Source organism: Euprymna scolopes, chromosome 32 (genome assembly GCF_053919585.1).
Source record: "Euprymna scolopes isolate OS-2025 chromosome 32, ASM5391958v1, whole genome shotgun sequence".
Taxonomy (NCBI): domain Eukaryota; kingdom Metazoa; phylum Mollusca; class Cephalopoda; order Sepiida; family Sepiolidae; genus Euprymna; species Euprymna scolopes.
The window spans coordinates 84,325,995-84,340,792 of record NC_136513.1 but is presented as its reverse complement, the minus strand read 5'-3'; the positions used below and the strand labels follow the sequence as shown (position 1 = coordinate 84,340,792).

The following is a 14,798-nucleotide window of genomic DNA, read 5'->3' as shown; positions in this document are numbered from 1 at the left end:
GACTATACGGAAAATCAAAAAAGGAATCATAAAGCAAAGTGTCTCCGTTGCATTTAATAATATTGCTTGAATCTATCTATCTCTCTCTATATATATATATATGTATATGTATGTATATATACACGTTGGATAAAGTACATAACTCGGTTTTATCTATATTAACTTATATTTTTTGCCTATATATATATATATATATATATATATAGATATATATATATATATAGAGATATATATATAGAGATATATATATATATATATATAGAGATATATATATAGATATATATATATATATATATATAGATATATATATATAGAGATATATATATATATATATATATATAGATATATATATATATAGATATATATATATATAGATATATATATATAGAGATATATATATATATATATATATATATATATCTATATATCTATAAAAACAGAGATGTGTGTGCCACAGACGATTTCTGATTGGTTAATCCAATAATCACATCTCCTAAAAAAGTATAGTTCTTACGCTCTTAACTTTACCATAAAATATTTTGGTCTTATTTATTGTCCATCTTGGAAGGGTTTAATTTTTTTCTAACTTGCCATTTACAAATTACAAAAATACGAAACTTCACAATCCAACCTCTGACTCAACGTCCGCCATTCACACAACAAGAAAGCAAACGCGGTACAGATTATTAGTACTACTACTACTACCAACAATACAGCACGAAAACACGCGCACACACGCACACACACTCACGTCCACTACCGTCCTTGGCTACGTCACGTTGTTATGGCAACACGATAAATACACAGTAAATTTGATTTTCTTCATTTCTACGCAAATATTACGCAAATATAAATCATATAGAATATCTGTATGAATATAATTACACGTAATAGTTAAATAAAGATGATCATCGTATAAGAGAACCGAAAAAGAAACTAACAGGGAATTTGTATAAAGTTGTATTTTCTTTTTAAATAAATAGAAAAAAGGGGTGTTGATAAGACTATCGATACTTATACAGTTTAGTGACGACATTAAAAAATAGAAATATTGAAAAAGAATTTTATTGTACGTAACTGTTATAGACTGAAGTTCTCCGAAAAAAAATTTCACTTCATTTGATCAAGTGGTTTTGTTCTTACAGCGAAAAACAATTATTTATCACGACGACGTCAACGTGGCCATTTTGGAAATGTACCTAGCAGAATACCTCCATTTTAGGCCAAATTTCGCAATCTAGCCTTTTTTTTTCTCGCCATATTGAGATGCGCACAACACATCTGCAATTTTTTTAGGGTTTTTTTTTTTTTATATCTGCAATTTTTTTGGGGTTTTTTTTTTTTTAAATAAGAATACTATTGAATATGCAAAGAAATTGAAGAATGCAAAGAATTGAAGAATTTTTATACGAGATTATTTTCGAAACATGCTCAGTTGGACACGCATGGATAACTTCGAAACTTCGCTTATTTACTTCTGTTACAAATTAGAAAAAAAAAAAAAAAAACACCCCAAAAATGGCATCTGTCTTCGCAAAAAAAAAAAAAAAATCTCATTCTGGTGGGGGGGGGGGGGGGGGAAGGGCTAGATTGGCCTAAAATGGAGGTATTCTGCTATGTACGGCAGTTACCTGCCCTTGGGGAATTCCTGGGCCTGCAATAACATTTCCAAAATGGCCACGTTGACGTAGCCGTGATAAATCATTGTTTTTCGCTGTAAAAAAAAACTACTTGATCAAATGAAGTGAAATTTTTTTTCGGAGAACTTCAGTCTATAACAGTTACGTACAATAAAATTTTTTTTTCAATATTTCCATTTTTTAATGTCGTCACTAAACTGTATAAGTACCAGACTATCAATACACACAAAAAAAATATAGATTTATTTTTGGGTAAAGTTCCCCCGGGTTTTCCTTTCACTTCAGTAAATAATGGTCTTTTGTTATATATATATGGCGTACTATTATCCTTATATATATGATGTTTATGTTTATATATATGTATAAGTGATAGTGTCTGTGTGTGTCTGTGCGTCTGTGTGCATTTCCCTACGCTAAAACTGTCAATTTTAAGCCTACAGATTCGAAATTTGATATACAGGGTACTGAGATTTGGGAAAATCGATGTGATAGGTTTTCAACAGAAATTTGGCGATTTAGTAGTCAATATTTAACAATTAGACCTTTGAGAACTCTACCAAACTCCTCCTACAATTTAAGGTCTGAACACGTGATATTTTATATATAGATTCCTTGGACATGGATCTAACTTATTAACTTTACTTGATCCCTAAACAATAAATGTTAGGAGGTCATAATAGGGGTCAAAGTTTTAAAAAATTGACCATTTTTTTTTCCTCAGCATACACTTCAAAACACCTGGGCAACGCCGGGCACCGATTGCTAGTATATATAGAGAGAGAGAGAGAGAGAGAGAGAGAGAGAGACACACACACACACACACACACAAAAATATAAATATTTAATGTAAATGTATTTATTTGAACAAACACCAGAGTTGATTCGAAAAACAAGTGAAGCATGCATGGTGCCCCGTGAGTGCACAGTGAACGAGGCATAAAGAAAATGACTAAGTTCAGCATTTACCCCCCCCCCACACACACACACACTTAAGCCCAACAGTCCTTAGGGGACAACAAATCCTGGTGGGAATGAACAAACGGTGCAGTTTTAGGCCTTATCATACGTAAATGCACAATACACAAAAAAATGACTAAGTCCATCCTTTGCCCTCCCCCCATTTAGCCCCAAAAGTCCTCAACGCCTTAACATATTTAAATTTGAGTTCAGCACCATGCAAAATTACTAAATAGACATACACATAAAATTTTGGACAAATATGGTAAAATAGTCCCAAAAATGGACTGCTTTTATTAGACCTAAAAGAGCCCCTAGGGCACACCCAAGAGTTATGAAAAAAAAAAAAAAAAAGCCTCCATCAGCTTCTGCAAATTGTTTTATACAATCAAGGCAGCAAATGGAGTTGTGGTTGCTTATTTTGTTTGGAAAATAAATAAAAAGGTATAGTTCACCATGTGGCAAAAAGATTCGAAACCTGATGTTTGGATTGAAGCTAATGGGAAAGTTCTTTTGTGGTGTGCGTTAAAGACTGTGTATTCCTTTTCAAGATGGGGATGAACACTCGTGTATAAACTCGAGCATACGCAATGAATCTACAACGCATATTTAAAGAAACTCGTGATCACACGCACAGACACTCAGACACACGTCTGCAACAGAATATATACACATAACGAACGTTCTAACTCCATACATGTACATACAATGAGCTTAGATTCATAATGGACATTTCACTTCATGCATGAGATTATATATATATATATATACATACATAAAATAAAATGTCTCGGCAGTAGAGTGAAAAGCGTATCTTATTTTTCTTTTATTAATATTATTGGAATTTTTTTCCTTTTTTCCCTTGTATACATTTTTGTGAATTATTCCATGGATTTCTGCCTTTGGATTATTTTGGACCATCTTCCAATTACAGGATTTCCTTGGATTTTACTTGTGCAAATGGAAATTCAATTAACTTTCTTGGAGTTATATATTTGGATTTTACCGTCACTGGATTATTTATCTTCCACCAGACTATCTATTCACGTGTAATCACCTTTTTCTTCACCATATTCCCTTTGCTTCACTTTTTGTTATCAAGTAAGATCTTTGACTTACTTGTTGTTTCATCAAATACTTTTGCATGCAAAATCCGATCCCGCATTTTGCTAATTCCTACTCTGATGAGAAGGAAAATATTTCTTCGAAACTCCGCGGATTAAGGACTATCCACTTATCTAGTGTTTCCTTTTCAGATAAAATATGTTTTTAACTCATTTCAAAGTGTTTTTTCAACATGTTTTATTAACTGTTTGCTCATATATATATATTATATACATTAACACACACATGTACACAAACACACTTTGTATTGTTCAATACTTCTGCATATATAAATAATCCTTGTATATCTGTAAATACGTAGCTGTCGAGACCTGCAGGGAAAATAACGCGCGCATACTTATATCGCAGTTCGGCGAGAAAAAACGTGTTCGCATTGACGGCTTAAATGGAAAGAGAGAGAAAAGAGATGGAACAGGAAGTAAGATGCTGTTTGTCGGCAAAAACGGGAATCACAATAAGGACAGGTAACCTGTGCGTAATTGAAATTGCGTACATGCGTGCGTTATCTGTGTAAACGCATATCAGTTCAAAAAGGCATGTGTTCATAGGGCTATCTGTTACTTAATCTGGTACTAACAGTTTTTAAATCAGCAATTTATAGATTTCTCCAACGTCAATCAATACAAAACTTATGACTGGATTCAAAATAAAATTTTTGTTAAAGTAGTATCTTAATATTTTTGTTGTGATTTGTACATTCTAAGAAACTGCAATTTAATTTCACCTATTAAAAACAAAACATGCGGCCATGGCGTGGCTGAGCGGTAGATGACTTTTCGGACGCACGCGCTTTAGGTCTCTCCATATAAATACTCAGCATAGAAGTTCTACTAGTTGATGACCTTTCTAGTTTTTTAACTAATAAGAGAAAGGAATTTTTTTTATTACAGAATTTGAACATGTGCAACTTTCCAGTCAAAAATTAGAACATCTTTCAAGAGGCTTACTAGTACAAAAATAAATTAAGATAGAAACTCTGTTCAAACGGTATGTAATAGCTAATATATTTTTTTTGTTATAAAATTTGAAAATTGAACTTTTTACGTGCACATTGACAGAAATGATAGCGAGCGTCGATATTTGATGGTTTTGAGTGCCGTACATCATGAGCAATGTGCGCTGCAGTGATCAAAGTGTAGCATCTGTACTCCAGATGCTACACTTCAATTTCTTGTTCTCTGTCAGTGGAGGAGAAATCCTTTACGAGTGAGACAATTTTTACTTTTACATTAAAAAATGACCCTGGTGTCTAACTCTGTCTCGTGAAGAGACATTGTAAATAGGAACGTGCGATGCAGGCATGTAAATCCATAACAAATAAATAATAAAGTTTACAAAATGGCTTACAGCAATTAGGTATACATTTTTTATTATTTAGAAAACATCAGTTTTCGATTATGAAAAGAAAATTATTTTTGGTAATGTTCTATTTTAGTGTCAGAAAAAAAAATTTTTTTTTTAAATATTCAATTAATCAAAAAATTGAATAGAGGAAAGTTTGGTGCTTATGCACTTTTTATGCACTGTGTTATTTAAAAAAAAAAAAAAAAAAATAGTATTTTCAAGTTAAATTCAAGTTTTGCAATATCTTTTTTATTATTAAATTGTTAGGACAAAATACACAATAATTATAAAACACTCTTCCTTCCCAATCTTAAGAATGAATTTCTAAATTATAACATTATTTCAGCACGGTAACATAAGTGCATAAGAATGGAAAGTTTATTTGTAGAAAGCTAAATGTAAAACATGTTTAAAACAAGATTGGAATGTTTAACCAATAAGACGTCCAAAAATGTTATTATTCTGTTTATATTATATTGTTTTTATGTTTATATTATATTGTTATTCTGTTTATATTATATTGTTTTTATGTTTATATTATATTCTGTTTATATTATATTGCTTTTATGTTTATATTATATTCTGTTTATATTATATTGTTTTTATGTTTATATTATATTGTTATTCTGTTTATATTATATTGTTTTTATGTTTATATTATATTCTGTTTATATTATATTGTTTTTATGTTTATATTATATTCTGTTACTGTTCATCATAAATACTGAACATTTCATTAAAATTTGATTTCCTGAATTTTGACAAATTTTTTACATGAAGTGGGGTGGGGGTCTGCAACTTTAAAACAGAGTCCCACAAATTTCTGAAACGCTTTATTTAGAAACCCATTCTTACAATAGAATAAGGTGTTTTGTAACTATTCTGTACTTTCACCTAACAATGTAATAAAAAAAAGGATATCATAAAGCTTGAAAATAGTTTTATAAAAATAGTGCTGTAATTGTTTTATTGCATTAAAAAAATTGTTTTTGTTTCATTTTAATTGAAATGGCTTCATTCGAGACTATATTGAAATGGATGGCTCTCGTCTAGGAGAAGCCCTATGTTTTGACAAGCTTCTGGGTTTGTCCTTTACTCCTGATCTGAAATAGAACACGTACATCAAGTCTCTGGCCAAGGTTGCTGGAAAGATGGTGGGATCCTTCTACCGCTCCAGAAGATATCTCACTACTGATGCAATTCTCTATCTATATAAAAGCCAAGTACGTCCAAGGATGGAATACTGCTGCCATATCTGGGCAGGAGCTGCTAAAAACAGCCTATCCTGCCTTGACAGAGTACAAAATAGACTTTGTGGCTTAGTGGGGGATGCCTTTTTCTCTACCCTGCAACCTCTCTCCCACAAAAGAGACGTTGCGAGCCTGTCCATGTTTTATCGTTATTTCCATGGCAGGTGCTCGTCTGAACTCCAATCTCTGATCCCCCCCCTCGCCAATCTTTCACGAAAAACACCCGTCTAGCTGAATCCACTGTGAAAAATTTCCCCCACTCTTTGTCTGTGCTTAAATCAAAACGTAGATTCCATGAACAAAGCTTCTTTCTTAGAACTGCACACCTGTGGAACTGTTCCGTTTGCCTGCTTCCCACCTGATTACAACTTGGATGTCTTCAAGTCCAACGTTAACAAATTTCTAATGAACCGCCCCCTTAAGTAAACAATTCATTAAATCTCCACACTAACGTACTGTACTTGCAATAACCCTTATCCCTGAGTGGCTTCCGAGCCTTGATAAGTGGTGACCACCGTGTAAAAAAAAAAAAAAAAAAAAAAAATATATATTTTTTTACTCAAGAAAAAACACTTTAAAATGAGTTAAAACAGAAACCACTTAAGCAAGATAAGTTATCTTTTACTTAACTGCATATAACATTTATTGGGTTTGTTTTACAATCCACAGAAGCATGAAAAGATTGTCACAAAACAAATGACAAATAAATGTTACCAAAGGCAAGGTAAGTTACTCTTCTATTACCCTGATCTCTTCGAAAAACAAGTAGTGTCGAACGTTACATGAGAATAAGAAAAAATGGCCGCGATATCTCTTGAAACTTTTGGAGTCCCAACAATGACTTCAAAATAAAAAACATTATACAAAATAGTGGTAGAAACCCACCCGATAATTGTCACTGCAACTTAAAGCCGTTAAAATGAAACTTAATTATGCTAATTAGTTTAATGTACTGGAAAGCATAATTGTAATCTGTACAAAATTTCCTTTTATAGATATACTAGCATTTCAGCCCGGCATTGCCCGGGTGTTGGGAGGTGTATGTTGAGCACAAAAAAAAAAAAAAAAAGCGGTCAATTTTTTAAAACTTTGACCCCTACTATGACCCCGAAAATTTATTATTTTGGGCTCAAATCAAGTTATTAAGTTAGATCCATGTCCAAGGAACCTATATCTAAAATTTCAAGTGTTTAGACCCCAAATTGTCGGAGGAGTTTGGTAGAGTTCTCAAAGGTCAAATCATTGAACTTTGACCCCTTAACAGCCAAATTTCTATCCGAAAACGGATTACAAAGATTTTCCCAAATCTCAGTAACCTGTATATCAAATTTCGAGTCTTTAGACAGAAAATTGGCAGAGTTATTGCGAAGGGAAATGTACACAGACACACTCACTTTTATAGATATATAGATACTACAAGCCATATTTTATTTTCTTGGAATTGTATCGTGGTGGCTATCTTGGCTTTTTCACAATGTAACGATGACAAATGATGTCCATCAGAATAATACTTACATAATGATAAAGCCTAACCTCCCATCTTTTTGTTTCTGTTTTCATGTTTCCACTTAAAACTATTAAAATGAAATGTTAATTATGCTAATCAGTTTAAAGTACTTGAAAACATAATTATATTATTATATGCAGTATACTTTTTAAATAGTCACACTAATAAATGCGCCACCTAGCGTCGAATGTTAGCAAAAGGGGTAGACAATTTCCATTCAAATCAAGTCGGGAATGACCCAACAAAATTTAGCAAACGCACAAGAACTACATCGGTTAACTTTGCCAACAAAGTTCTTTCTTTATTTCAGTTAATGAGAGGGAAACCTATCGCCATACTTTCCCCTAAATTGAACTTATAGTAAGTATAGAATACTTAATATTATTACAAATTTTTTTTTAACGGACAATGCATTGTGGATGCGTTATCGGCAGCACCCGTAACTCTCGCTTCTCCTTATTTGTCTCTCAGTCCTTGTTTAGAACGAGTAATTTTTCTGACAAAGGGAGAAGAAAAAGCTGTATATTAGGTTGGCAATATTTTGTGTAGGCAGTTACCTAAGATGTCGGAAATTTTCTGTTTCTATTTTTGTAACCATATCACTAATAAGGGTGTTGGAGGTAAACGTTTTACTGGGCTGACATTATCCGCCCGATAGTCAGGTACCCGAACCTTGGATTAACCACTAAGGAGGGTGTCCTATCAGTAGGTGCAAAGTACTGAGGCTGCTGTATTGCCATTTGGTGAATGGATTCTCGACTATGCAGTAGCTTCTGGTGGGGCCTCTCAATGTCATATTAATGGGTAATTGTTATGGCTTTACCTTATCATGGTCTACAACAAAATGTTTTCCTTCCTTACTTTCACTCTCTGCCCTGCTCTAAGTTCGTCGACCTATTCCACAAATCCTAAAACTCCATGAAAAGTATCCAGAAAAAATAAACGAATAAACCCAGAACTCCAACGTAGACCTCCACTACAATGTTTCCTTCCCCAAAATCAGGGGATCTATGTTCCAACCTTCCAGAGGTTGAAATCCAATTACAGGAGACCAAACCAGACTTTTTTTTCTTTTTCTTTTTTTTTTTACATAGGCATCACCACTTATCAAGGCCTTGAAGCCACTCGAGGATAAGGGTTAAAGAGTGTACAGTAGAAATTGGACAATATAGTAATCATTAGTAAAGGAAATTTGGTAAATTTGTTAACTTATATGGAACAGCTCATCAAAAACTTGTTTACGTTAGACTTGAAGACAACAATATTGTAATCAGCTGGAAAGCAGGAAAACGGAAGACAACTCGATAGGCGTGCAGTTCTAATAAAAAAGACCTATTCTTCCTAAACGAAACTGGCATTGAACCGAGTGTTTCCCTAGATGAGTTCGTAATTAAAGGATATTCTAATTTAACATTCAATTCTGACCCCCAAGATCGCCATGAACATGGAATATGTGCCTAAATTAGAGGTGGCTTTCCATGTGGTATGGACATCTTTAGAGAAAACCCTAAATTGCCTTATATGTGCTTTCGGATTGCACTTGTTCACACCACTGCGTTTATATTTGCCCTCTATCGCCCCAACAACAACAGAGTTACTATCTTTAAGAGCATAACTGAGAAAATTGACCACATCCTGTCTGCTCATCCTTCGGCTAACATTCACGTCTCTGTAGACTTCAATGTTTACAATGTGGAATGGCTAGCCCACTCAAACAAGATAGATGATGAGGGGAGGTTCTGTCACAATTTCTCCATTGCTTATGACCTACCTCAGATTGTTCACAAACCCAACTGTGTGCCAGACACTGATAGTCAGTATGCAAATCTTCTAGGCCTTTTTCTCACAACTTGCCCTGAACTTTGTTCATCTTCCGTTCTGTCTCCACTGAGATCTTCCGACCACTTGGTTGTCTCAGTACAGATAAAAACAAAATGTAATAAGTCCTTCAACATACCTCTCCATTATACAGTATATTGATACTCTATGGCTGACTGGGATAGCATTCGTACATTTACATAAGATCTATCTCCGCGTTCCATGTTTAAAAAGAATATGTCCGCTATAATATCAGATCTGACAGAATTGTTAATTGTAGGTATAGACTGCTTCATACCTTCCAAAAATTCCAGCAAAAACCTAACAGCCAGCCGTGGTTCCCTCCAGAATGTGCTGCTGCCATTTCGCACAGAAATCAAATTCCATCGCTTCCAATGTAATAGATGTACCGAGACTAAAGCCACCTTCTGGACTGCCAGCAACCACTGTAAAAGAGTAATAAAGACCGCGAGAGAGTATGCTCAGTCCGTCAATTCCAAAGTAGCCGAGCAGTGGCTTGGTTCCCACCAATTTTGGCAAATAGCAAACAGGGTTCTGAATAGAAGTGTGTGCTCTATCCGAACCATCATCAATGGACCTGAGGTATCTTGTCAGCTTTGGAAAAAGCTAAAAACTTTGCAGTTAATTCTACCCCATGCGATTAGGGCCGCCAAAACCCTGTATTTCCTCCTGTGTCTGAAAACATGCTATGTGACATACAAATATCTGTGCATGTTGCCAAGCTAATCAAAAACCTCAATTCCAGTAATGCAACTGGTCCTGTCAGCATTCCTATTATAGTGCTCAAAAAGCTTCAACCAAAACTTACAAAGCTGTTTAAGCTTTATCTTAGGGTGAATTGTTTTCAAACACCTTGGAAATCCTCATCAGTATGCCCTGATTTCAAAATAGACTTCGTAGCCTAGTGGGGGAATCCCTTTTCTCTTTTCTGCAACCTCTATCTCACAGAAGAGACGTTGCAAGCCTGTCTCTGGTTTATCGTTATTTTCATGGCAAATGCTCATCTGAGCTCTAATCTATAATCCTCCCTGGCCTGACTTTCACAAAAAACAACTACACACCTGTGGAACTCATTTCCATTTTCCTGCTTTCATCCTGATTATAATATGGTCCTCTTCAAGTCCAATGTAAACAAGTTCTTGATGAGCCATCCTCTTAAGTAATCCAATTTATCAAATTTCCACTACTAACGATTACTATGACATTTTTCCATTGACTACTGTACACTCATTAACCTCTTAGACTCAAGTGGCCTCAAGACCTTGATAAGTGGTGACTTCTTTGTAAGAAAAAAAAAAAAATTTTAATGTGTATAATTTTTTTTTTTTTTTTTTTTTTTGTAAGCTGCAACCCATTATATTTGTAAATAATTTCTTGGAATTAGGTCACGGTGACCATTTTGGATTTCTCAGTCGCTATTTCAGATTTTTCATGATGTTATGACAAATGGTAATGTCCATCAGAATAATACTTCCTATGATGATAAAGTCTTACTTACCATTTTACTTAACTGTTTTTATGATGTTTCTACTTAAAACCGTTAAAATGAAACTGAAATATGCTAATTAGTATGCAAGTTACCAAGTGAGATGGCCGTAAATAAATCCGAACTTTCATGGTGTCATAACAACGTTAAAAATTACATCATAATATCTTAAGATCTGATGATACAGCTTTTTAAAGATGGCTTAGTCTATAAATTGTGCAAATTTCCTACCATTTTCAGTCACAAGTTTATATGCATTCGAATACAACTGACTTAAAACAAAATGTCCAGTGAACCATGGATGTTTTGCTATTTTGCATGCATAACTTCAGTTCTAATCGGCCGATTTAAAAAAACAAAGATATTTCTTTGTTTTTTATGCTCTTTTGAGTTTATTCGATGTAAAAGAAAAAATTGGTGTGGTATTGCTACTATGAAACATTATCCACATCTACTGCCAATAGTTGTACGTGCGAACCACTTACCATCTTGATAACTGAGCAAAGGAGTTTGGTCGTGGTATTTTACTTCAGTTTCGTCTTGTTCTTTGGATTTCACCTAAACATGCAAGAGAAAAATGTTTTTATAAAATAGATAGGAATAGCAAATGGTAAAAAAAAATGTTTTTAAAAAATAGATAAGAATAGCAAATGGTACAAAAATGGGGGGGGGGGGGATTAACTTTTTTTCTAAACAACTCTGGGTTCAAATAAGAAAGTGAATATTAAAAAAAAAAAGAAAGACACAGAGTACATATGTAAGGGTGGGGGGATCAGGAAGTAATATGTGTAAACCAAAATCATAACCCCCACTTGAATTGCTTGAAATCTCAGCCTACAAAGCAAAATCAATATTTTCAGTTTTCAAAGAGAACTCTAAGGAGGGGGGGGGGCTTTTTTTCCTTGGTCTTTGGGCCAAGATCAAAGTGTAGTATCTGTTTGATGCTGCACTACACTTCTTTTGTCTCGGTTAATGGAGAAGAAATCCTTCATGACTGATACATTTTTTTTATTTTTGTTACTAACCAGAATGCCCCTTTTTAGAGAGCCAGTTCCACCCCCATTAAAAACCAGCCTTGTGCCTAACTCTGCCTTTGTGGGGAGGCAAGGAAACAAAAATTTAAAAAAAAAAAAAAATGAATTACCCAACCTGAGAGCCACAGCTTTGCATGTGTGAGGGTATATATATATATATATATATATAACTATCCTACCCCATCACGAATTGCTCAAAGTTACAATTCAGTTTTCAGAGAGAACTGTCATAAGCAAAATTCAGCTAAAAAGCACAAAACTCACAATAAATTCAATTGTATGGTGCTGCCTTTTTATTTTTATATATATATATATATATATATATATATATATATATATAAAATCTCCTCTACGCATGGGTAAATATACATTTATACTTCAAGTTTTAGTATTCATATATCCGTAGGTCTTATATCCGATGGGGAGGCCCCAGTTTGCGGGCTTTGGGGAGTGTGGAGCCACCCTGTAATTGCCATTGCTCCCAGAACCACTCTGAGCCAGAGTGGTAGTGCCTGTTAGGGTCCCAACTATGGGTTAAATAGAAACCGACTTGAAAAAAAATATATATATATATATATATATATATATATATATTCTATTAAAAAACTTTTCTTCAAAATCACTGGATTCAGTATTAAATAACCTGAAAAGGGGTTGATATGCCATAAAACAAAAACAACCAACCAACAAACATATATCCGTAGGTCAGATCCTAGTGAAGATCACTGGAATGCAAATTGCTTTGGTTTACAATTCTAGCTGATGGCACAAAAGTCCTTTTTTTTTTAAACTTGAAATCACTATTATATGTTGGATACAATCTAATCAGTAAATAATTGTCTCTATAATAATAAATACGAATCAGCCTGGTAGTTTATAACCAGTATATAATGGGGAATTCACTTTTATTTTTACATTTTTATAACAAAATCACTTGACTTGAAATTATAAAATAGTTTTTTTAATTTTTTTTTTTTCGTAATAAAATTTTCATACACAGTAAATTTCAACATTTAACAAATATCCCTTCCTTGTAATTATCAAAATTAAAAATTTTTCTATATATTAATAGGTGCTGGGTAGTTTTCACGAGTTATCTATAATATAAATCTCACCTGTCTGTTTAAATGTATGTATGTATGTATGTATGTATGTCTGCCTAAAACTTCGGATCTCATCCTACTACTTCAACTGCTTTGTATCTAATAACCCCAAAGCTCATCCATTCTTTCAACGTGACCGCACATCTTCTCATTTTATCTTTCTGAGGTCATTGGATCTAAATTTGCCTTCAAGACTCACATTACATATCCATCATACCATTCCTCTTCATGCAACACATATCCTCAAGCCTCATCAGCAAAACTATAGATTTAAGATCATGAATCAACCTATTCCCTCAGTGACATAATATATGATAATATTTTTGTCCAATCACTCCAGAGGGGACACCAGTCTCCAAATGGCATTAAAAGATGTCAGCATTATTACATCTAAGTAGAGTAGGATGGGTTGCTCTTTTTGCTTTTGTAGGTCTCCAACAGTCATTATGTAAGCATAGGAAGATCTCAATAGCAACAGAAGCATATCTACCAATCTTTGTCGAGTCAATCTAGTTCTATGACCACAAGACATAGCGATGGAAGCTGAAAGTTTTTGACAAGGGTTCTCTTCAGCACATCTTACATTGCCGACAAACTGACCATGTGCTAAATGCCATTCTCCACCATCACTTCGGGTAGAAGTCCTGAGGTTCCAAAATCACCAGTCTAGTAATGACCACGTTCCTGTTCCTTATAGTGTAATGCCAATCCTGTATACTTCAAGAAGGTCCACCCTCCCAGGCCTTTTGCCTTTTCTCTTTGAAAAGTGATTAGTTTATTGCTAATCGGCTGAGGCACGTCCACTTGAAAATACATTTTTTGCAGGTCAAAGTGTTCCTCCTCGAGGGCACTGACTTTTCAATTCCACTATCCAACCGTTGTGTCACATTTCTCATTGTGAGAGCGAAATAAATAGCTTCACTAATACCTCAGTCTTAAATTTCTGTTATCTGTCACATGACAGATAAGAGAAATTCAGAGATCTTTGACAGCTTGACATGCAGCGTATCATTCAGATTGAAAGCTTACTAGTGATGGAATTCTCCCTACGTCTCTGCCTGGGTGGCACGAGTGTGTCAGTGGTCAGCTGAAGACCTGAATAACAACCATCAAGGAGGACATTACACAGGCGCTTGACCTTTGATAGAATCATGATTGTTTAGCCATCTTATGCAACATTGTTCAGAACCACAAACAAAATACGTGTAACATTGTCCAGGAACCAACACACTGCAGCCTCAGTCGCAAAGCAAACAACGAATAGAAAAGAATTTCAACTTTTTTTTGTTGTACAACATTTCCTCATTCTGTCATTAGTGCTGTGTCGTCCCACGTGATCGTCTTCTCAAAAGTGTTTTCATTTTATAGTCTTCTTTTTTTCTTATTGTGATGTTATTTCACTTACAGCTCAGTATTTTTATCGTATTTTGCCATCCGAACTACAGGCAAACTGCTGAATAGACATACACAAAATTTGATCAAATAGTTTTTTTTTTTTTTTTTTACGAAGAAC

General features: G+C 34.2%; 1 protein-coding gene across 1 annotated transcript in view; it reads right to left on the bottom strand.

Moving 5' to 3' along the window:
• LOC145256459 (WD repeat-containing protein 43-like) overlaps positions 1 to 14,798 on the bottom strand; it is an 88,449-nt gene that overhangs the window by 7,090 nt on the left and 66,561 nt on the right. The window contains exon 15 of the mRNA XM_080115388.1: positions 11,634 to 11,706. Coding sequence (XP_079971514.1) covers positions 11,634 to 11,706 — 73 coding nt within the window. The remainder of the gene's footprint in view (positions 1 to 11,633; positions 11,707 to 14,798) is intronic.